Source organism: Hemitrygon akajei, chromosome 5 (genome assembly GCF_048418815.1).
Source record: "Hemitrygon akajei chromosome 5, sHemAka1.3, whole genome shotgun sequence".
Lineage (NCBI taxonomy): Eukaryota > Metazoa > Chordata > Chondrichthyes > Myliobatiformes > Dasyatidae > Hemitrygon > Hemitrygon akajei.
The window spans coordinates 191,729,289-191,755,117 of record NC_133128.1 but is presented as its reverse complement, the minus strand read 5'-3'; the positions used below and the strand labels follow the sequence as shown (position 1 = coordinate 191,755,117).

Genomic DNA, 25,829 nt, shown 5'->3' with positions numbered 1-25,829 from the left:
CATCAGATTTTTGAAGTGGTTTTCTTGCTTTTCCTGGATATGAACAAATTTAACCTTACTTATTTTAACCCTATTTATTTCAATTATTTTCTGCCATTACCTTCTAGAAATCTTTCTTTTGGTACCATTCCCTGTCTGACAATGGGCATGCATGTACTAGAGCTAATATCTTTAATAATTTGGTTAGAATGCTTCAACATCCTCCGAGATTCCAAAGACAGGCAGGTTAGTAGGTTCAATGGCCACTGGAATTGCTCCTAATGTGTAAGTGAGTGGTAGAATTTGGTGGAATTGATGAGAATAGGTAATAGAATTTATAAAAAATTGAATGAATGTGACTTACTGACACAGCAAAACCTTTCTATCACCTACAAACTACTTGAAAGGAACCATATATGTACTGAATGATCTCCTCGTGCCAGAATCATATCATAGCCATACTGCCTCTCCCACAGCAACTCATTGGTTGTACCACTAATCCTTTCATTTTTTTCATCAGCTGTCAATTTCTCCAATTCTCCCCCAAGGCTACAATGGACAGTCTCTATGACATCTGCAGACAGCATTTCATGTTGCTTTTCCTCCTCCTCATCAAAATGCAGCATCCTGCTTTTCTCCATATCAAACTTCCACAGGCCTATTTATATCTGCATTCTGTTCATATCTTTTGTTATTCATAATACCAAATTTTGAAAATATGATTTGCATCAAATCTAGAGAATTCTGCTATATGCCTTCCTCCATGAATAGGTAACCTGTAGAGCTAGAGCACTGAAACCAAGTCGTATAGACCAATGAAGGAAGGAACATGGTGAAAGACAAACAAAAGGAACATTACTGGATAGTTTAATTTGCCCTTCCATGCCAGCAGGAATAATAGATTATTGCTCTTTCACACACCACACCTCAACATTACTCAGTTCCAGAGTTCCCTCTCAATGCTCCCAATATCTGGTCCAAATTCTCAATCATAGAACATTTCCTTGCACTACCAACAGATCCCAAGTGCTCTAAACTCTAAAGACATGTTGCAACATTCTGAGAGTCCAAATCTTCAATATTTCCACAGGATCCAGTGACGCAATCAAAATATCGGCAGAGAACAGGGTCTTGCATCTAATTCTCCTTGTGAGAGACAATTCTATCTCCTTGATCATAGCATTGGAGAGGATAGGAACAGACAAGTTAGGAAAACATTTAACTGGAGTAAGGGGAAATACAAAGCTATCAGGCAGCAATTTGGAAGCATTAATTGGGCACAGATATTAGGGAAATGTGGCACATGTTCAGAGGATATTTGCAGGGTGTACAAAGGCTGTTGAAAATCTAGTCAAGAAGAAAAGCTTACGAAAGGTTCAAAAATCTAGGTAAAGATAGAGATCTAGAAAATTATAAGGCTAACAGGAAGGAGCTTAAGAATAAAATAAGGAGAGCCAGAGGGGCCATGAGAAGCCCTTGGCGAGCAGGATTAAGGAAAATCCCAAGGCATTCTACAAGTATGTGAAGAGCAAGAGGATAAGATGTGAGAGAATAGGATCAATCAAGTGTGAGTGGAAAACTATGGAACTGGAGGAGATAGCGGAGGTACTTAATGAATACTTTGCTTCAGTATTCACTACAGAAAAGGACCTTGGCAATTGTAGGGATGGCTTACAGTGGATTGAACAGCTTGAGTATGTAGACATTAAGAAAGAGGGTGTGCTGGAGCTTTTGGAAGGCATCAAGTTGGATAAATCACCAGGACGGGATGAGTTGTACCCCAGGCTCCTGTGGGAGGCAAGGGAGGAGATTGCTGATCCTCTGGCAATGATCTTTGCATCATCAATGGGAACGGGAGAGGTTCTGGAGGATTGGAGGGTTGCATATGTTGTTCCCTTATTCAAGAAAGGGAGTAGAGATAGCCCAGAAAATTATAGACCAGTGAGCCTTACTTAAGTGGTTGGTAAGTTGATGGAGAAGATCCTGAAAAGCAGGATTTATGAACATTTGGAGAGGCTTAATATGATTAAGAATAGTCAGCATAGCTTTGTCTGATTAAATTTTCTAAGGATGTGACTAAACATATTGATGGAGGAAGAGCAGTAGATGTAGTGTATATGGATTTCAGCAAGGCATTTGATAAGGTACCCCATGCAGGACTTATTGAGAAAGTAAGGAGGCATGGGATCCAAGGGGACCTTGCTTTGTGGATCCAGAACCGGCTTGCCTACAGAAGGTAAAGAGTGGTTGTAGACGGGTCATATTCTGCATGGAGGTCGGTCACCAGTGGTGTGCCTCAAGGACCTGTTCTGAGACCCCAACTTTGTGATTTTTATAAATGACTTGGATGAGGAAGTGGAGGGATGGGTTAGTAAATCTGCTGATGACACAAAGGTTGGGGGGTGTTGTTGATGGTGTGGAGGGCTGTCGGAGGTTACAGCAGGACATCGATAGAATGCAAAACTGGGCTGAGAAGTGGCAGATGGAGTTCAACCCAGATAAGTGTGAGCTGGTTCATTTTGGTAGGTCAAATATGATGGCAGAATATAGTATTAATGGTAAGACTCTCGGTAGTGTGGAGGATCATGAAGACCCTGGAGAGACTTGTTCTAGAGCAGCTCTGGCCTGTGGTTAGGCCACACTTAGACCCCCTCCAGTTCGCCTATCAGCCCCAACTAGGAGTTGAGGATGTCATCGTCTACCTGCTGAACTGTGTCTACGCCCACCTGGACAAGCCGGCGAGCACTATGAGGATCATGTTTTTTGACTTCTCCAGTGCATTCAACACCATGCGCCCTGCTCTGCTGGGTGAGAAGCTGACAGTGATGCAGGTGGATGCTTCCCTGGTGTCATGGATTATTGATTACCTGACTGGCAGACCACACTAAGTGCACTTGAAACACTGTGTCAGGCAGAGTAGTTAGCAGCACTGGGGTTCCACAGGGGACTGTCCTGTCTCCCTTGCTCTTCACCATCTACACCTCGGACTTCAACTACTGCACAGAGTCTTGCCATCTTCAGAATTTTCTGATGACTCAGCCATAGTTGGATGCATCAGCAAGGGATATGAAGCTGAGTACAGGGCTATGGTGGGAATCTTTGTCACATGGTGCGAGCAGAATCATCTGCAGCTTAATGTGAAAAAGACTAAGGAGCTGGTGGTGGACCTGAGGAGGGCTAAGGCACCGGTGACCCCTGTTTCCATCCAAGGGGTCAGTGTGGACATGGTGGAGGATTACAAATACCTGGGGATACGAATGGACAATAAACTGGACTGGTCAAAGCACACTGAGGCTGTCTACAAGAAGGGTCAGAGCCGTCTCTATTTCCTGAGGAGACTGAGGTCCTTTAACATCTGCTGGATGATGCTGAGGATGTTCTACGAGGCTGTGGTGGCCAGTGCTATCATGTTTGCTGTTGTGTGCTGGGGCAGCAGGCTGAGGGTAGCAGACACCAACAGAATCAACAAACTCATTCGTAAGGCCAGTGATGTTGTGGGGGTGGAACTGGACTCTCTGACGGTGGTGTCTGAAAAGAGGATGCTGTCCAAGTTGCATGCCATTTTGGACAATAACTCCCATCCACTCCATAATGTACTGTTCAGGCACAGGAGTACATTCAGCCGGAGACTCATTCCACCGAGATGTAACATTGAGCATCATAGGAAGTCATTTCTACCTGTGGCAATCAAACTTTACAACTCCTCCCTTGGAGTGTCAGACACCCTGAGCCAATAGGCTGGTCCTGGACTTATTTCCACTTGGCATAATTAACTTATTATTTAATTATTTATGGTTTTATATTGCTATATTTCTTCACTATTCTTGGTTGGTGTGGCTGTAACAAAACCCAATTTCCCTCGGGATCAATAAAGTATGTCTGTCAGAGGGATCTTGGGGTCTGTGTCCATAGGACACTCATAGCTGCTGCACAGGTTGACTCTGTAGTTAAGACATACAGTGCATTGGCCTTCATCAACTGGAATTGAGTTCAAGAGCCAAGAGGTAACGTTACAGCTATATAGGACCCTGGTCAGACCCCACGGAGTGCTGTGCTCAGTTCTGGTCACCTCACTACAGGAGGATGTGGAAACCATAGAAAGGGTACAGAGGAGATTTACAAGGATGTTGCCTGGATTAGGAAGCATGCCTTATGAGAATAGGTTGAGTGAACTCGGCCTTTTCTCCTTGGAGCGACGGAGGATGAGAGGTGACAGAGAGGTATAAGATGGTGAGACATTGGTTGTGTGGATTGACAGAGGCTTTTTCCCAGGGCTGAAATGGCTAACACGAGAGGGCACAGTTTTAAGGTTGTTGGAAGTAGGTACAGAGGGGAAGCCAGGGGCAAGTAGTTTCTTTTTTTACGCAGAGAGTGGTGAGTGTATGGAATGGGCTGCCGGTGATGGTGGTGGAGGCAGATCAATGGGTCTTAAGAGACTCCTGGATAGGTACATGGAGCTTAGAAAAATAGAGGGCTATGGGTAACCCTAGGTAATATCTAAAGTAAGTACATGTTCAGCATTGCATTGTGGGCCAAAGGGCCCGTATTGTGCTCTAGGTTTTCTATTTCTATGTTTCTAGGTCTGCCTTCAGCCCTGATATGAGAGCACTGATGGTGGTGGTGGGCAAGATATTTTAAAATTTCATATTGGCAAAACTAACAGTGGAAATTCACTACTCTTATAACAAGATTATTTCGACTTGGTACATAAGTGGGCTTTCAATACTGTCATTTTTTTTTAAACACAAAAAGGCAGTTCAGGTGGTTAATATAAACAAATCAGTTCAAAGTAGTTTTGGTATACTGCTTTTGTTTGAACCAACAAAAATACTGTGGTGCTCTGGTTTTGTCCTTTGATCTCATTGTAAAAACAGATCAAACATGAAGCACATCATGTCATTAACACATTCCTCTGCCTCTGCAGTAAATGCACTCAAACAATTTGCTTTTTTATCAAAATGCAACCATGTTTCAAAGGTTTCCTCTAATAAAAAAATCTACAAAAGAAATATATTAAGCATTTCTAGTTATAAGAAACAGCTATTAGAAAGAAAGCTCAAATCCTCCCACTGTTGTGGAATTAAAGTTCAGTCAGTTACTGGGAACTTACTGCAGTTACTAGATAGCTGTAAAAAGACATCTGAATTACTATTGTCCTTCAGGAAGGGAAAGCTGCTATCTTACCTGATTTGGCCAGTGAGCTCACCAACTGGCCTAGCAAGCTACTCAAGAACAGCATACAGTTGGAAGTTGATATAAAACTACATTATTAGGATAGCTGCTGCTAACCCATGGTGTTCTAACAGAAGATTATTTAACTGATCCGGCCAAGTCAATTCACTCTGCATAGCAACAAGAAACAGCTGAGACCACTGGATATAGCTAAGATTGGAGGATCAAAGTCACAACACAGAACTAGATGCACCTCTAGCCAAGTTGCTCCAATATAATTACAACACTGTCATTCCCAGCTTGGCTCAAAGTACATTTAATATCAGTATACAACCTCGAGATTCATCTTCTCCAGATGGCCACAAAATAAAGAAAACCATGGAAACCGTTCAAAGAAATGCATCACCTGACTCCACACGCACAAAAAAAAAACACAAATCAGGCAAACAGCAACAAGAGCATCAACCCACCGTCTCAAAAAAAATCGTGCAAAAGTCAACAAGAACATCAAACCCCACCATCCTCCGTGAAAAAAGCAAATCACACAAACGACAAGAACATCAACTCCCATGCGCAAAAAAAACCAAATCACACAAACAGCAACAAGAATGAACAGGCGAAAACACAATATAAAAACACAAAAATCAAAGGAGTCTGTATTCAGTTCAGCTCAAATTGAACTACAGTCCCAACCCACAAACTGAAGACCCAGAACTTCAGTACCATCATCTGACAGCGTCGAGTGAGAGAGAGAGACCATTCAAACGCATGCGGCCTTCCCTCAGGAGCAACGAGCAAGAGACCGTCACATACTGGCACCTTCCTCCAGCCGCAGCAACAGGCTGGTAGATGGAGCTGAACACTCACTTTCCTTTGGCACTCGCCTCAATGTTTTCAATCTTCCTCAATGCTTTAAATCGGTGTGAGATGGCGTTATTTATTCATGCATGACCAGAAACATTCCAGCAATGCCATCTTTTCACAGCCTCAATGTTACCTTTAGAATCTAATAATCTATATTAATTCCTAACTTCTACTTTTTAAATTATGTGCCTTTTTTCATAATCAAAATCCCTGCCCATTTCTAGATGCATGTCGATGACAATCAAGCCTTCTTTATTACAGTGTCACACCTCCCGTCTTTCTGTGCAGAATTGTAGATTACAATTAGAGATCAAAGGCAAAAGGCATCTCACAAGGGAGGGTTAGAAACATAAAAAGAGCAAACTGGAGAACAATTATGTTATAATGGCCGATGTTATCAATTTGATTGCAGCGAAAAAAAGACTCCCATCACATAAGAGAGCACCTTTAACAGGTGAGACAAAGCAGCATGAGTCACTTGCAAAACTAAAATTGGGGTGGGATGGTAGCATTGTGACTAGCACAACATTTTATAGTACTAATTCCTGTTGCCGTCTGTAAGGAGTTTGTACATTCTCCCTGTGACTGCATGGGTTTCCTCCCACAGCCCAAAGGTGTACCAGTTGGTAGGTTAATTGGTCTTTGTAAATAGTCTGTGATTAGGCTGGTGTTAAACTGGCCAGAAGGGCCTAATCCAAGCTGTATCTCAATAAGTAAATAAATTCAGCATGATTAATCAAGAATCTAGCTCAGGTTAGCTTGCATTATTTTTATTATGGGGCAAATAACTTTACATAATACAATGGACTGTTTGGCTCATAAGTGTCATGGATAAACAAAGTTGTTAGCTGTGCATTTGACTAAATTACATCCAAAAAAGACAAAATGCGTAGGGCACCATGCATCCAGTATTTACTTTCTAAGTGCTCAGAAAGCCTTCCATGGGAGAATTAAGTCCAGTCCTTGGACTCACGGTGAATTTATTCAAGAAGCCCCCATTGTTCTCATTTTGGTCAATAACATTTCATTCTTGCGACACTCCTGCGGAGTAAAATAAATCAAAAATTAAGTTCTCTGCTAATAAAAACATCTGTTTTCAAGGAAACTTTAATTAAAATATATTTTCACCTTCAATTTGTTCATTGTTAATCTATAAAAATGATTGATCATACAACAGACCCACAATTACCAGAATAATTTCCCTCTGTTTTGGTCAGCCAACCAAGATACCCGAAAGACTCTCTCTTCTTTCCCTTCATGTACAGTCACTGTTTCTAATCCTTACAATAATTTCCACCACCCACATACATCCAGTGCCTGACTTCACAACTGCAGAAATCTGGTAAATTGGATGTGCTTTACTCCCAGTAAAAAAAAATTACTGGGGAGCAAAATGCTGACACAGAAAGTACTTTTAAAATAAAAGTTGATTAAAAAAAGACTAAAGATCTAATTTACTTGAAATACTTTGCCATGGGCTTGCAAAATCTTTAATTTTATCGCTTTTTCGTTAAAGGTTCTGTGATTTAATCGATAATAAAACATTACCAACATGGTTACTTCTAACTACATGGGGCAAACAGGATATCACCAAAGATTTGACAAGAAAATGTTTTTATTTCCTTCACTATGTTCCAGTTACTGAGATAGCCATACACCCACCCAGCGATATATTCATACCACCAAAATCGAGTTTTTCAAATCCATTTCAGTTAGTTGAAGGATTAGTATAACCATGGAATCACTCCTGGGAACACATTCACTGATCTACAACCTGGCAAAATAGACTAAAATTATTTGAAATAAAAGAGAAGGTTGGTAGCTCACGTTGGCTGCTTGCTTGCAGGGCTGTTCACCGAGCCTGGGAGTTAGGCCGCAAATGTTTTATCACCAGGTGAGGTGACATCATAAGTGCGCAACTGAGTGTTGGTTCTGCTGAGTACTTGCATTATATTGGTCTGGCTCTTTGTTCAGTCTATGGTAGACTCTCAGTGGTAGGACATTTTGTCGCAAGACTTAGTGCAAAAAGAGTCAGACCAATATAAAGGTAAGCACTCTGCTGAACAACATTCAATAGGAAACAGATGATGTTTCATCACCAGTCAGGATGACGTTTGCAATCTAACCTCCAGGTTCGGTGAACAACCCTAAAAACAAAACTTACCTTTACTCAAATTATACTTCTGCAACTTTGATACATGAATATTCAATTGACAAAACCAAAAATATATTTCTTCACCACCCTGCCCTCTGTACTTCTAAAAACTTGTAAAATGTAAACAAAATCACTAAAATATTATTACCCACAAGTTTTCATAATTTTGTATGCAAGATAAAATAATACCTCTTTAAATTCTTTGACAGTTTTGAAGTATAGACGTTGTTTCTCCAGCAGTTCAAGGTACTCATCATTCAGCTGATCACGTCTCATTTTATTTTCTTGCTTTTTCTTCTCCAGCTAGTTTTCGTAGGATTATTGCAGAGAATGGTAGCATTGGAAGGGAATGAGTGAGAAAGAAAAGAACCAACAAAGAAAGAATTTAGTTAAAAAATCATATATAATCAGCTAATTATAAAAGGGCTTTCTCACAAGCCCTTTTAAAGCTAACTTGTTACCTGTAAAAAATATATTTAATAAAAATAAGGTGAATCAGAATGCAAAGAATACAGTCCACCCTCCTTATCCACGGGTTCCGCATGCACGGATTCAACCAACTGCGGATCGGGAAAACCCGGAAGTTCTCTCTCCAGCACTTGTTGTTTGAGATTGTACAGACTATTTTTTATTGTAATTATTCCCTAAACAATACAGTATACCAACTATTTACATAGCATTTACAATGTATTAGATATTATAATCTAGAGATGATTTAAAAGTACAGGCAGTCCCCGGGTTATGAATGAGTTTCATTCCTGAGTCCGTCTTTAAAACGGATTTGAAGTCAGAAAAGGTATGTCCGGTTTATTTAGCGTCAGTCAAACGTTTGTCTTAGCATATAGTATATATTTTACCTTTCTATGCATAGAAAACACTTATGTATTTCAATAATTAAACCACTGCATTGCTTAGTAATAATTGTAGCTTTCATTGGGGCAGGGCCTTTCACATTATCCATTAAAATTGCTCCAATCGTTGACCGATTGTAGCCTAACGCTTTTCCAATGACTGATGGCGTTTCACCTCTTCCCGATCGCTTTATTACTTCCACTTTATTTTCAATCGTGATTATTTTTGTGAACAGAAACACTGCACATTCAGAGCTGTGCCGGGTCCTAAAGACCACCGCATTGAGACAGGTTGAATAAGGGACTTGAGCATCTACGTTTTTTGGTATCCGTGGGGGGTCCCGGAACCAAACCCCACAGGTTAGGAGGGCTGACTGTATTTCAATATACTTTTGTGGCTAATACACTATGAAAAAAGTTAAATTTGAAATACAACTATATGTTACATGGAATGAAGTGTTAATGCTGCATTTGATTTACCAACAAAAATCGAAGTAACTGGTGTGTTAATCTGTAGCTTCAATGTTGTACAAATATATCAATGACACTTGAGATAGTAATTGATAGAAAAGCACCTTAATCAACTGATAAGAACGTTTACAAACTATTTTTGCCATTCCCTCGTTAAGTCTTCAGAACAGATTCTCATTTTATAAAATAACCACTGAAAAGTTACATACAAATAATCCAAATTCCACCATGCCTACATCAATGTCAGCTCTAAACGTGAAAGACCAATCTTACCCTGAAGAAAATAGATAACCCCCCCTTTATTCCAAATGGACATTCATTCACAAAACTGTCATGAAAAATATCCAGTTAGCTCTACCTCTTCCTTAAAATGATTTCTAATTTACAATCAATTCTCTATAGAATTCATTTCCTTCATCTCTACTAATTACTTTTGAAAAATGTTTTGAAAAGATTGCCAGGAATGATGCATTTGAAATTAACTGTGCTGTTACCTTCATGCGATTCTGCTTAATACCTTCCACGATTTGTTCCATCTGACGCAAGAATTGTTCTCGGGTAGCTGGCGAAGCCATTGCTCTGAAAAGCAAGTTTAACAGAGCATTCTGCAATGTATCAACTTAAAAATACAGATAAAAAGATTCAAATACACATATCAACAAATACCTACAGAAACGCAACACAACAAATATCGGATAATCATTGAGAGACAAGGCCAAATTAGAAAAGCCACAAATCAAAGGAGATTAATTCAGGTGATTGTTACCTTTATAACTTAATGCGTCAAAATGAACAGATTCTAATTCGAAGACCCTGTGCGCACACCTGAATTGATACTGCACTAAGAACTTTCATTATTCAGATTTTGAATTACTTATGCATAATCAAAATGAGAATTAAAAGACAAAATCCATGAAAGATGCGACTAAGTCTCCTGCTCCTAGTTTAAATTTATACATCTTCACAATTTGACACAAGACTTACTGTTGAAAATTGTCATGAATTGAATTCAACAGGTTGACCTGACAAAAGAGAAAACTAGATCAGTATCTGACACATTGTTAAAGTACAGTCGGCCCTCCTTATCCGCGGATTCCGCATGTGCGAATTCAACCAACCGCAAATCACGAAAACCCAGAAGTGCTCTTCCAGCACTTGTTGTTCGAGCATGTACAGACTTCTTTTTCTTGTCATTATTCCCTAAACAATGCAGTATAACCACCATTTTATATAGCATTTACATTGTATTAAGTATAATAAGTAATCTAGAGATGATTTAAAGTATACGGGAAGATGTGCGTGGGTTATCGTGCATCGGGGATCGAAAAAATCGTAAGTTCTCTTACTAAGTAAGTCAGAACAGGTACATCCGGTATTATTTAGCGTCAGTTAGTCAAACGTTTGTCTTCGTATATAGTATGTATTTTACCTTTCTATGCGTATAAAACACTTAAGAATGTAAGTTTCAGCACCGGGCTCGGGAAGTTCCCGAGCTCGATCTAGTGACAGATCGCTATGGAGTGCACTCTCCACCATGCCGGGTTGATGTGGAGGATCAAAAACCCAAAACCCAATAATTAAACCACTGCGTTACTTAGTAATAATTGTAGCTTTATCGGGGCAGAGCCTTTCTCACTTTATCCTCTAAAATTGTTCCGATCGTTGACCAACTGTAGCCTAACGCTTTTCCAATGACCGATGGCGTTTCACCTCCTTCCAATCACTTTATTATTTCCACTTTATTTTCAATCGCGATCGTGATTATTTTCATGAACAGAAACACTGCGCATTCAGAGCTCTGGTGCTGGGTCCTAATGTCCACCGGATTGAGACAGGTTGAATAAGGGACTTGAGCATCCGCAAATTTTGGTATCCGCAAGGGGTCCCGGAACCAATCCTTTGCAGATAAGGAGGGCCGACTGTATAGTGCTATCCACATTTCTAAAACCTTTTATCAATCCAAATTATGTATCTTAAAATTAGAAAATGATAAAAAACAATAAACAAACATGTTTATACATTATAGCCAAACATAACTAGGCACTGGAGAAGAAAATGCTTAAACTTATATTAATTTACAGAGAGAGGTATTTTCTAAAATAATCTGGTTAGTTTTTTTTTACAGTTAAACATTTTTATCTTTCATGTTTGACTTCTTATCGCAATTGCCCTCAACTGAATTATAATGCAGCTAATTTTAAACATTGACTGTTCAATTTACTTTCAATTGTATCCTTCTGGTAATCAGAAATCAGTCACAGTCTCTTATTCACAGATCTACATCATACAAATTGCTGACAGATCACCTTGTAAATTACAAAATTCACACTTACTGTTAAGTATTAAGTAATCTGGCTTTGATCATCCATTTACACTTGGGTATTCTATCCTTTATTAATAAAGATGGAAAGTAGAGAATACGGGTAAAGATTCGATCAGTTTATTCTTCTCTCCTGAGATACAAGTATGCAAGACAGTGGCCATTGTATTTCAATAGTAGGATAAATAGCAGTTCAGATTTCTTTCCATCCCCACTGTGCAAAGTTCGTACAGGAGCTGTCTGGGTAAATGCAGATCTGACATGGAAATCAGACTATAACTAAATTCTCCCATAGTTTGTTAAAGTTAGTTATTGAAATGCAAAGATCTTCAGGAGTCAGTTATTTCAAAACTAACCAGCTTTCAAAAAACTGTTTATATGTAACATTTAAAACGTGTTAAGAACATAGCCACTGGTTCACACCGCGAGGCCGTGTAAGAAATTTGCTTCGGAAAAAGACAAGGCAATCTCTTCATAGTTTTTTGCAAAATACTTAATGTAATATCCACTGATTGTTTAAGGTCATTGAAACTACCATTGAATGTGGCACATTCTGATTCTGTACTATTGTAACTACATAGGGCAGGACAATAAATATGTTCATGTTAAACGGTCCACATTAAGATTGTTTGTTTCTGAGTTATGGGAAAATAATTCTCAGAAATACCTGTGTTACTCAGGGACTTCCGGTGCCTAGTTTATTTTGATCCCGTATCTACAGGATAAACTCAAGCAACAAGTAAGTACCCAATGTGACAGTTGTCAACCAATCCCCTGTGCATTCTCTACTTTCCATGTATTTCTCAGGTTTAGCATTTGTACTTGTTTGTATTTTATGACAGACACAACTTTGGATGAACCCATTTGCCTCAATTATTTCAATTATTCAGTGAATTAGAATATGAAGCAAAATGCCTGTTCTGATATCCTTACCTCTTTTTCCAAGTACACCTTTTTATCATCAAGTGTGTTATAAAGTGTAAAAAATTGTTTTGTTTCCTTGTGCGTTGCTGACACTGCAACAGAACATATGAATATCAGGAACAGCTTAAAGAGTTTTATTCAAGCAAATCCTCATCTGTTTCAAATGATTAACTGCAAAATCTAAAATACGAGAGGAATTCTTCCAAATATCATTATAATATTTAACTAATTTAAATAGAAGACAATAAGACATAGGAGCAGAATTAGGCCATTTACCCCATCGAGTCTGCTTCACCATTCCATCATGGTTGATTTATTATCCCTCTCCTCCATTCTCCTGCCTTCTCCCCTTAACTTTGACACTAACTAACCTATCACACTTTGCCACAGATGGAGGCCAAGTCAGTTGGATATATTTAAAGCAATGAATTCCAGATCCACTACACTATGGCTAAAGAAATTCCTCCACACCTCTGTTCCTCTATTCTGCTCCTTGTGGTCTGAGACACCCCCACTACAGGAAATATCCTCTCCACATCCACTCTATCAAAGCCTTTCAAAATTCAATAGATTTCAATGAAATCCCCTCCCATTCTTACAAATACCAACAAGTACAGGCCCAGAGCCAAATGCTCATCACACATTAACCCTTTCATTCTTGGAATAATTCTTGTGAACCTCCTCTGTACCCTCTCCAATGCCAGCACATCTTTTCTTGGATAAGGAGCCCAAAACTCTTCACAATACTCCAAGTTCCGCCTGACAAATCCCTAAAAAGCCTCAGCTTTACATCTTGCTTTTATAAGAAAAGATATAGAAAAAGAACCAGACCATTTGGCCCATCGAGTCTGCTCCACTGTTTCATTATGGCTGATCCATTTCCCTCTTAGTCCCAATCTCCTGCCTTCTCCCTATATCCCTTCATGCCCTAACCAATCAAGAATCTATCAACCTCTGTCTTAAATATTCATAAAGGTTTGGTCTCCACAGCTACCTGTGATAAAAAATTCCACAGATTCCCAGCTCACTGACTAAAGAAATTCCTCGTCATCTCTGTTTTAAAAGGACACCCCTCTACTCTATCACAAACAAGAGAAAATCTGAAGATGCTGGAAATCTAGAGCAACCCACACAAAATACTGGAGGAACTCAGGCAGGCCAGACAGCATCAATGGAAAAGAGAACACAGTTGATATTTCGGGCTGAGACCTTTCATCAGGTCCGGAGGAAAAAAGATGAGAAGTAAGATTAAGAAGGTGGGGGGGAGGAGGAAGAAACATAAGGTGATAGGTGAAGCTGGGAGGGGGTTGATGTAAAGAGCTGAAAAGTCAATCAGTGAAAGAAATAAAGGAATGGAGAAGTGGGAATCTGATAGGGGAGGACAGAAGACAATGGAAGGAAGGGGAAGGAGCATCAGATAGAGGTGATGGAAGTAAGGAGAAAAGGTGAGAGAGGGTAAAGGGAACGGGGAATGGTCAAAGGAGAGGGGGCCATTACTGGAAGTTCAAGAAATCAATGGTGATGCCATCAGGTTGGAGGCTACCCAGACAGAATATAAGGAGTTGTTCCTTCATCCTGAGTGTGGTCTCAATCGCTGCATTAGAGGAGGCCATGGATTGACATGTCAGAATGGGAATGGGAAGTAGAATTAAAATGGGTGGCCACTGAGAGAGCCCACTTTGTCTGGTGGAAGCAGCGAGGATGCTTGGCAAAGCAGTTCCCAATCTATGCCGGGTCTCACCGATATCACACTGGAAACACCGGATACAGAAGATGACCTGCCTGTCTAGCTAGACCTACCCAAGATCCTCAAACCTGCCTGTCCAGGTAGACCTATTGTTTCTGCTTCTTCCTACCCCACACCTCAATTCAGTTTTATCCCCCCAGTTCAGTCCTTCCTACCTACATCCGTGAGTTAATCTTTTCAGTGATTTCAAGTTTCCTGGCCCCAATCATCTTATTTTCACCATGGATCCCCTGTCCCTATACACCTCTATCACCCATCAACAAGGCCTCAAAGCTCTCCATTTCTTTCTGGACACCAGACCCAACCAGTTCCCCTCCACCACCACTCTCCTCTGTTTGGTGGAACTGGTTCTCACTCTTAATAATTTCTCCTTTGGCTCCTTCCACTTCCTTCAAATAAAAGGTGTAGCATTGATAAAAGGTATTTTTATTGATAAAATAAAAGGTGGGCACTTGCATTGGTCCCAGCTGTGCCTGCCTTTTTGGCGGCTATGTAGAACAGTCTATGTTCCAAGCCAACACTAGCATCACTCCACAACTTCTCCTTCGCTACTTATCGACTGCATCGGTGCTGCTTCCTGCACCCATGCAGAGCTCACCGACTTCATCAACTTTGCCTCCAACTTCCACCCTGCTCTCAAATTCACCCGGTCCATTTCCGACACCTCCCACCACTTCCTTAATCTCTCTATCTGCATCTCTGGAGACAGCTTATCTCCTGATATCTTTTATAAACCCACTGATTCTCACAGCAACCTGGACTTTACCTCTTCCCACACTATTACTTGTAAAAATAGCATCTCCTTCTCTCAATTCCCCCATCTCTGCCACATCTACTTTCTACATTCCAGAACTAAGGAGATGTCCTTCTTCAAAGAAAGGGGCCTCCGTTCCTCTTCCATCAATGCTGCCCACATCCGTACTTCTATTTTGTGCATGTCTGACATCACCCCACCCTCCACCAGAGATAGGTTTCCTCTTGTCCTCACCTACCAGCCCAGCACATAATTCTCTGTAACTTCCACCACTTCCAATGGGGACCCACCACCAAGCTCATCTTTCCTGCCCCCAAATTTTCTACAATTAGCAGGGATCACTCCCTACGTGACTCCCTCCCCATTGGTCTCCCTTCTGGCACATCCTTGCAAGCAGAACAAGTACTACACCTGCCCCTACAGCTCCTTCCCCACTACCATTCAGGCTCCCAAACAATCATTCCAGGTGAGGTGACACTTCACATGTTAGTCTGTTGGGGCCATCTACTGTATCCAGTGCTCTTTGCGTGGCCTCCTGTATATTGGTGAGGCCCGACGTAGACTGGGAGACCGCTTCGCCGAGCACCTATGCTTCATCTACCAAAAAAGCAGGATCTCTTAGTGACCACCCATCTTAATTCCACTTCCCATTCTGACATGTCAGTCCATAGTTTCCTCTACTGCGGCAATGAAGCCACTCTCGGGTTGGAGGAGCACCTTATATTCCAATTGGGTAGTGTCCAACCTGAACATAGATTTCTTGAAGTTCCGGTAATGCCCCCCTCCTCTCCTTCACCATTCCCATTTTCCCCTCTCACCTTTTCTCCTCACCTGCCCATCCCCTCTGGTGCTGCTCCCCTTCACTTTCCTTCCATGGCCTTCTGTCCTCTCCCATCGAATTCCCCCATCTCCAGTCCTTTATCTCTTTCACCAGTTGACTTCCCAGCTCTTTACTTCACCCCCTCCCTGTCCCAATTTCAAATATCACCTACTACCTTGTATTTTTTCTCCCCCCCCCCACCTTCTTACTCTGACTTCATCTTTTTTCTCCAGTACCAATGAAGGGTCTCAGCCCAAAACGTTGACTGTTTGCACTTTTCCATTGATGCTGCCTGGCCTGCTGCGTTCCTCCAGCATTTAGTGCATGTTCCCCTTGATTCTATATTCAAGTCCTCTTGAAAAGAATGCTAACACTGCATTTGCCTTTCTTAACCTGCAAGTTAACTTTACAGAATCTTGCACAAGGACCCCAAGGTCACCTTACAATTCTGATTTCTGAATTTTTTCCCCGTTAAGAAAATAGTGTTTGCCTTTATTTCTTCTCCAAAATGCATGACTTTAAACTTTGCTAAACTATATTCCATTGCTACTTCTTTGCCCATTCTCCTAATCTGTCCACGTCCTTTTGCAGACTCTCTGCTTCCTCAAAATTATTTGCCCTTCCACCTATCTTCATATCATTTACAAACCTCGCTACAATGTCATCAATTCCATTATGCAAATCATTGACACGAGAAAAGCAGCCCCAACACTGACCCCTGCGGAACACAACTGGTTAATGGCAGCTAACCAAAATAGACCTCCTTTATTCCCACTCTGTTTCCTGCCAATCACCCACTGTTTTATCCATGATAGTATCTTTCCTGTAATACCATGAGTTCTTGTTAGCAGTCTCATCTACAGCACCATGTCAAAGACCTTCTGAAAATCCAAGTAAACAACATCCACAGACTCTGCTTTGTCTATCTTGCCTGATATTTCCTCAAAGAATTCCAACAGATTTGTCAGACAAGATTTTCCCTTGAGGAAACCTTGGTGACTCTGGCCTACTTTATCATCTGCCTCCAAGTACCCTGAGACCTCATCCTTAATAATGGGCTCCAACATCTTCCCAATCTCTGAAACCAGACCAACTAGCCTATAATATCTTTTTTTTGGCCTCCCTCCCTTCTTAGATCCAGCGATTCTTGAAAGATCACTATTACTGCCTCCACAATCTCTTCAGCCACTTCTTTCAGAACTTTGGGTTGCTGTTCCCTGGTCAACTGACTTATCTACTTTAGACCTTCAGCTGTCTAATCACCTTCTTAGTAATAGCAACTACAATCACTTCTGCCCCCTGACATTCTTGAATTTCTGGTATACTGCTAGCATTGTCCACAGTGAAAACTGACACAAGATAGACAAGTTCATCTGCGATTGCATGTTCCCCATTACTACCTCCCTTGCATCATTTTCCAGCAGTCTGTTATCTACTCAGGCCTCTTTTTTTTGCTCTTTATATCACTTAAAAAAAAACTTTAGTTATCCTCTTATATATTATCGGCTAGCTTACCATCATAGAGTTCCTTTACCTTAAGCTCCCTAATGAAATCTGGTTCATTACACAACACCCACATTTAGAATTGTCTTTCCCTTAATGGGCCCAACTACAAACTACTCTAAAAAGCCATCTTGTAGAAATTCTATTTCTTGCGATCCAGAAGCAAACTGATTTTCCCAATCCACCTGTATATTGAAATCTCCCATGACATTGTAACATTGCCCAATGCATTCCTTTTCTATCTCTTGCTGCAATTTGTACCCCACATCCTGCCTACTGTTCAGAGACCTTGCAGTTTCTTAACTCTACCCACAAGGATTCCATATCTTCCAATTCTATGTTACCTCTAAGGATCTGAATTTACTTTTTACCAACAGAGCCACCCCACCCACTACATACCTGCCTGTCCTTTTAAAGCAAGGTGTATCCTTGAATTTTAAGCTCCAAACTATGATTTTCTTTCAGCCACAAGTCAGTGATGCACATATCATACCTTTCAATCTCTAACTGTACTGCAAGATCTATATACTATGTGCATCCAAATACAACACATTCAATCCCGTATTCATCACTCTTCTTGTCCCCATGTCACTCTTCAAAGCATCCCATTGACTACCTCCCTCTATGTCCTGCTGATTTACCTCTCACCCTCACAAATGATTTGGAGTTAATTCTGTTCCAACTCCAATTCCTTAAAACTTTCTAAAAGAAGCTGCAGCTAGATGCACTTCCTGCAGGCGTAATTGGTAAGAACACCAGATATCTCCTGCCTTCCCATAGCCCACAAAGGAGCTTTCCACTAGCCCTGGCGTCCCAATGCTCTAACTGTGCAATAAGAAAGAAAGAAACAAATAAATAAAATCTGCCTCTCCTCGCTGAAGCCTCTGTGAGCCAAAGCTTGAGCTCCCCACTCACACAATGGCCACTCTGCTTAAACCCAACTTCTTTTTATTGGTCCTTGCTAAGTGCCTAATTACGCACAATCCAACATCACCTCAGGAACTGTGACACACAGAATATCCCATCTGCTGCCGCTCACTCCTTTTAACCTCACTTGCCTGTTATGCAGTCCAATTTCTCCTCAGAAACTGTGGCGTGCATTTAGAACAGAAAATAGAAAACTACAGCGCATTAGAGGCCCTTCAGCCCACAATGTTGTGCCAAGCATGTAACCTATTCTAGAAACTGTCTAGAATTACCCTACCACGTAGACCTCTAACTTTCTAAGCTCCAAGTACCCATCTAAGTGTCTCTTAAAAGACCCTATTGTATCCGCCCCTACCGCCTTCGCTGGCAGTGCATTCCATGCACCCTCCACTCTGTGTGGAAAAACTTACCTCTGACGTCCTCCTTGTACCCACTTCCAAACACCTTAAAACTATGCCCTCTCTCATTGGCCATTTCAGCCCTGGGATAAAGCCTCTGACTATCCACACAATCAATGCCTCTCATATCACCTTATACACCTAAGAACACAGTACTCCAAATGGGGTCTAGCTAAGGTCTTGAATAGGTTTAACATTATCGCACAGCTCTTGAACTCAATCCCATCATTGATGAAGACCGTCACACCATACGCCTTCTTAACAACACCATCAACCTGCGCAGTAATTTTGAGTGTCCCATATTCTGTTTTCAAATTTGATCTACCACTACATACTTTACTGGGTTCAACGCCATCTGTCACTTCTCAGATGCCCCTAGACTATCCACAACACCCCCAACTTCTGTGTCATCAAATATACTATGCTATTTTCACATTTTTCCTTACTTCAAGTTTTTGTAATTTTTTTTAAGTGCAGGTGTCCCCCCCCCCCCCATTTACAAAGGTAGAGTGTTCCTATGAAACCTTTCTTAAGCTGAAATGGCGTAAAGTGAAGAACCATTCATTTATTATGGGAAAAAATTTCTTAAACGTGAATATTTTCTTTTTAATGCAAAAACAGGTTACTAATGTAGGTCTTTTGTAAAAGCTAAGTGGCGTAAAGCGAACATTTGTTAAGTGGGGGACACCTGTATCTTGACTTGGTCATTAGTTGCTGGTTCCATTACCACAGGTTAAAAAACACATTTTTATATACTAAAAAAAAAATCAACTCAAATACAAACCTTGATTGTAGAGCTCAATAAACCGTCTCTGATATTGGGTCAATTCTGCTCTGCTTGGTACCTCATCAATTTTTCGTTGTAGAACAGCGATTTCTCTATTCCGTCGAGCCTGTATTCAAATTGTGATTTACCTTCTTTTCAAAGTGTCAGTTTAATTAGATATCTTACATAGTAATGTAACATAACTGCCATGAGGTGACTGTACAACTTAGATAAGCAATTTCATGCTCTACATATAAAAATGCATCAATAGAGAGAGCAAAAATTAACCAAAGTAATCCAGATGCAGGTGAATTTATTAAATCCCAAGAATGCAAATTCTAAATAATTAATAAATCCTAAATCATTAATGCTTTGATAACTGAAATCCCTACTATGAAACAAGCTCTGAGGTATCATAAAAGGCTAAGATTTTTTTTTTGTAATCAGACATCAACATAACCGCCTCAGAACCCAACAAATGGCTGGTCCACACTAACTCATGTTACCTAACTGTACATTTAAGTGGATTACACACCGGAGAACCCCAAAGTAAATGGGCATTTGGACCATAAAGCACAGAAGAATGAACTAAGAGTTAAGAAGTGGGAAATTATTAGACACCAGATCAAAGTCTCCACTCTGTCATGATCTATTATGATTTAGTGTGATTTAAAGCCATGTCCTTTTTGTGCACAACAGTCTTAAAATGCACTTCAGGGAGAGGTCCACTAGATTTGAAAGACTAACTGCAATCAGAGTAATAAAATACTACAGCACAGAAACAGAACCCTCAGCCCAATTCTGTGCCAAGTTTATTAATCTGCCTAGTGCCATTAAACCTGTAACTGAACCATAGCTCTCCATAACCTCCCAACCATTTATGTATCAAAATTTCTCGTGTTGAAATTGAACGTGTATCAACCACTTCCACAATCAGCCTGTACCACACTGTCAACACCCTCTGTGTGAAGTTCCCTTTCATGTACCCCATAAACATTTCACCTTTCTCCTTTAACCTATGACCTCTAGTTGTAGTCCTCCCCAACCTCAGTGAAAAAAGCCTACTTGTATTTACCCTATCTACACTTGTCATAATTTTGTACACCTCTATCAAATCTCCCTTCATTCTCCTACTCTCTAGGGAATAAAGTCCTAACCTAGACACTAGAATACTACAGCACAGTACACAACCTCTTCAACCTTTCTCTATAACCAGGTCCTCAAGTCCTTACAAAACCCTTGGAAATATCCTCTGTAGTCTTTCAACATTACTTACATCTTTCCTGTAGGCAGGGGACCAAAAATGCACATAATACTGTTATACAACTTCAACACAACATCCCAACTCCTGTATTCAACTTTGATTTATGAAAGCCAATGTGCCAAAAGCTCTCTTTATGAACTTATCTACCTGTTATCTTACTTTCAAGGAATTGTGGATCTGTATTCCCAGGCCCCTCTGTTCTACCGCACTCCTCAGTACGCCACTGTTCCTCATGCAAGTCCTACCCTGGCTTAGCTCCCAAAATGTAACACCTCACTCATTCTTGGCTCCATTAAATTCCATCTGCCATTTATCCACCCATTTTCCTAGCTGGTCCAGATCCCACCGCAAGCTTTGATAGCCTTCTTCGCTGTCTGCTACACCCCCAATCTTGATGTCATCTGCAAAGCTGCGGACCCAGTTTATCACATTATCATCGAGATTGTTCGTATAGATAACAAACAACAGCCACAGCACTGATCCCTGTGGCACACCACTAGTCTTAGAGGCAACCATCTACCATCACCCTCCGGCTTCTCCCGCAAAGCCAATATCTAATATAATTTACTACCTCATCCTGAAATCCAAGCGACTGAACCTTCTTGACCAATTTCCCATATGTGACCATGTCAAAAAGCCTTCCTAAAGTCAACACAGATAACACCTACTGCTTTGCCTTCATCAAGTCTACCGGTAATTTTCTACTGTAGGATTGATTAGACATGACTTACCTACCATGCACAAAGCCATGTTGACTATCCCTAATTGGTCCTTGCCTACCTGAATATGGATGTATAATTAAATATTTCTACTTAATTGGGTCATTGGTTAATCAAAGCAGCTGTTTATTTGGGACAACTTTTAAAGAATAAAAACTAAATTGAGCAAATAGCTAGGATTCCTTTTGTTTATTTAGGACATTATGCCACTTAACTAGGGCAAGAAACTATTGCACAACAGTTTCTAACTCCTGTCAGTCAGTCATGTGCACTTGTGTGGCCGTTAGATACTACTGATGCTTATAGCGATTAGGTTTTAAATAGTTGCGTGTGATTGTTTTCAAAAAGCAGTGATTTTTGTCACTGATAGTGAGAAATAAGCAGTAAGACAATTCAGAACTACTTTGCTGACTGTGAGTTCAAACACTCAGACCAGGGGATGCCAGGAACTATGAAGTTATCAACAATCACCTTGAATGTAACAATGAAATTGAATACTTGGAGGATGTATTCATCTACAGCATTGTGTGAAGGCAGTCCATTATCTGCACTAGGTGCCCGTACTGATTTTGTTCAATTACAGTCAATCACAAGAACTCAGTAGATGCATTCCTCTCTCGATGACTATTAGTACTAATACAGTTTCAGAATACTGTAGAGGTATTGGTAGTGTTCTGATTTGTTCTGTATTTCATTTGAATACATAAATTGTTACTCAGTTAAATGGTAGTTTGTCTTTTTTTTAATAAATACACTATTTCCATGAAACTTTGGCAAATGTGGGCAGCCGCTTAATTGGGCCAAAATGTACTGGTCTGGATGTGTCCCAATTAACTGAGATCCACTGTACTTATACAGTATATCTGGTCCCTTAAAATACCCTCCAATAACCTACCCACTACTGATGTCAGGCTCATTGGCCTATAATTTCCAGTTTATTCTCAGAACCTTTCTTGAACAATGAAACAACATTAGCTATCTTCCAATCCTCCAGCACCTCGCCCAAAGGTAAGGATATTTTAAATATCTCTGCTAGGGCCCCTGCAGTTTCTGTACTAGCCTCCCACAGGGTCCAAGGGAAAACAATGTCAGCCCCTGCAGATTAATCCACCCTAATTCACCACCAGACAGCAAACACCTCCTTCTCTGTAAACTGTATCGGGTCCATGACCTCACTGCTGCATTGCAACACATCTACAGACTGTGTCCAACTCACGAGTAAATACAGATGCAAAAAATCCATTTAAGACCTCCCCCATATCTTTCGGCCCCATGCACAAATTATCATTCTGATCTTACACAGGACCAATGTTGTCCTTTGTTATCCTTTTGCTCTTAATACATCTGTGTAAGCCCTTAGGAGTATCCTTCACCTTGTCTGCCAGAGCAACTTCATGTCTTATTGTAGCTCTCCTGATTTCTTTCATAAGATTTCTCTTGCATTTCATATACTCAAGTACCTTGTTTGTTCCAACCTGGCTATACCTGATATGCATCTTGTTCTTCTTAATCAGGGCCTCAATATTTCTCAAAAACTAAGGTTCCCTAAACCTGCTACTCTTGCCTTTTATTCTGACAGGCGCACACAAGCTTTGTACTCTCAAAATGTCACTTTTGAAGGGCTCCCACTTTCCAAGTATACCCTTACCAAAAAACCTAACCCAATCCACACCTGCCAGATCCTTTTTGATAACACCAAAATAGACTTTCTCCAATACAGAAATTCAACTGAGGGACCAGACCTATACCCTCCCACAATTATCATGTATCTAATGGCATTGTGATCACTTGATCCAAAGTGTTTCCTACACACAGTTCTGCCACCTGCCCTGTTTTGTTTCCTAATAGGAGATGCAGTACTGCACTCTCTCTAGCTGGGACCTCTATATATTGATTAAGGAAACTTTGTCAAACACACTTTCTCTATCCCATCCTGTCCTTTTACAGTATGGTTGTTCCAGTCAATGTGGAAAGTTAAAACCACCTACTGTCACAACCATATGTCTCTTTATGTGTACTCTCTATAAATTTGCTCCTCTAAATCCTGCTATTAGGTGATCTATATGAGGATGCCATTATCATGGTCAACCCTCATCCCTTTCTCATTCCCCAGTTCCCCTATAGTCTCAGTAGTCAAGCTTTCCGGCTGCCCAAGCACTGCTGTGGCGTTTTCCCCGAGTAGTAATGCCACTCTCCCCCTTTAATCCCTCCTGCTCTACCATGTCTGCCAGGGTGATAATGAGGCAAGGTCCCAGTACCTTTTAGATGCTCCCAATGGCATGCGCCTCAAATAGCCTCTGACAACCAAGTCCAACTCCTGGCCTTCACAGGTGGCTTAAGATACTAAGCCCGTTAGAACCATTTCCACTGAGAGGAGAAGGAGCAAAGGTGGTTTGCCTTAGCCATAAAACCAGTCGCTTTGAGCAGATGGGACTCATCAACCATGGTTGGCAACTCATCTAGGAGAAGGAAAGCTCTGATCTCAAACCTCCAGTGCCTTGCGACTATACCCACTCATGGGGAAGGCTTCAGGCATCAATCCCGAGGGAAAAATCTGGAGCTGGAGTCCTAAGGCAGTCCTACATTGAGTTCACCACTGACTGACAATCCCTGGGATGCTGCTGATGCATTATTGTATCGGTCTCTGCCTTTCCTTTGGGTTCATCAGCTGCGTGGAAAGGGAGAGCTTGCTACATGGGAAACAGCTTGATCTCCGTACTGCTTTTGCTTCCGTATCTAGACAGCTAGAACACAACAACCATGGTCGACCCTGACCAATGGAGGACTCTACCATGTCTAAAACAATGGAGCCCCAGAACAGTGAGCTGCCTGTCCTGCTCCTCCTGCAACCAAGTCTCACTAATGGCTACAATGTCATAATTTCACATGCTGATCCATGCTCTAAGCTCTTGCATTGAAATGTACAAGGAGAATCACCATGCCTATGTAGATAACTGAGTAAAACTATTGATCACCTGTGTTTGGCAAAAAATGACCAATCTTGCTACTTGACTAAGAAGTGAGCACAAGGATAAAAAGGAAAAAGAAAACGCTTGACATGATACAATTAGATAAAATTCTGCAGGAAGAAATAACTTGATTTTGATGTTATAGCAGTTTAATTTTTACAAATGAAACTATTTGAAGGTTGGAACTTACTAAATAGGAACTTAGTTACCAGAATTTATAAGATGTACATTTTAACAACTTCCCGTTCAATGGAAGGTGGAGCTACTCTGTAGACAATTATCTCAATAATCAGCTCCTACATACAAAGCTACTAGCTTTTCAGTACAATAATTAGACTTTACTTACCAACAAGAGTCGTATTTTCTGAAGCTTTACTCTGTCTTCTTTATACTGTTGCTCTATTAATTCACTGTGCTCCTAGTTAAAGGTTAAAAAGAGGTACAATTTAAACAAACAGGCTTTGATGGAACATTCTCTCATACAGTATCCTGATAATTACTTGAGTCTTCCAATATTCAAACCATTACACTTCTATGATTAATTAAATAGACCACAAGCTGATTAAAGGTTTCATTGCAATTACTTGCTCTTCTCTGCTAATAGGCAAAGAAATAGAATTAGCTCGGATAGGTCTAGTTGATCAACCAGTAGCAAATTAAACAAGCTGTTATAAACTATACATTTCTGTAGAAAAAATAGAATTTCTTCACTTAATTTCAGGTGGAGTAGAAATACAACAAAGACCAAAATTAAAGGTCTGATAAAGTAGCTACGCCCTTAATTTTATGAACAATGTTGATACGTAGAGAATATAAATGGAAGAAGTGAATTGCATATCTCCACTTTCTTGCACTAACAATAAAAAAAATCGACTTTGATATTATTGAAGATAGCTCATTAATATGTTAACACACTCTTGAAGGTACAACATACCTTTAATTCAGCTTCCTCATTCCCTGCTGCACTCTTGAGGCTTTCAATATTCTGCTGCAATCGAGCCATTTCCTCCTGCAACAAATAGCTCAAAGTGAAATGCAAACTGTCAAATTAAGCTGAAAAGCCAGATTTATGATACAACTATATTGGTATCCCTCATTAGCATTAAAAAATTAAACACTGCTTTGTTGTTAATAAAATACAATTACATGACTTGGTGTACTTTCTTTCATATGTATCACCACCAGCCTGTTTGGCAAATATTTGAAGATAGTGTAAATTACTTTGT

The 25,829-nt window shown here is 40.5% G+C and overlaps 1 protein-coding gene across 4 annotated transcripts in view; it reads right to left on the bottom strand.

Moving 5' to 3' along the window:
- Positions 1-6,769: 6,769 nt before the first annotated feature.
- ccdc93 (CCC complex scaffolding subunit CCDC93) overlaps positions 6,770-25,829 on the bottom strand; it is a 72,017-nt gene continuing 52,957 nt past the window's right edge. For all 4 annotated transcript variants that reach the window (XM_073047577.1, XM_073047579.1, XM_073047578.1 and 1 more), the window contains 8 exons: positions 25,538-25,612; positions 24,950-25,021; positions 19,670-19,778; positions 12,746-12,828; positions 10,477-10,514; positions 9,987-10,071; positions 8,360-8,473; positions 6,770-7,056 (listed from right to left, as the gene is read on the bottom strand). In XM_073047577.1, the coding sequence (XP_072903678.1) occupies positions 7,000-7,056; positions 8,360-8,473; positions 9,987-10,071; positions 10,477-10,514; positions 12,746-12,828; positions 19,670-19,778; positions 24,950-25,021; positions 25,538-25,612 (633 nt within the window). In that variant the 3' untranslated portion in view covers positions 6,770-6,999. The remainder of the gene's footprint in view (positions 7,057-8,359; positions 8,474-9,986; positions 10,072-10,476; positions 10,515-12,745; positions 12,829-19,669; positions 19,779-24,949; positions 25,022-25,537; positions 25,613-25,829) is intronic.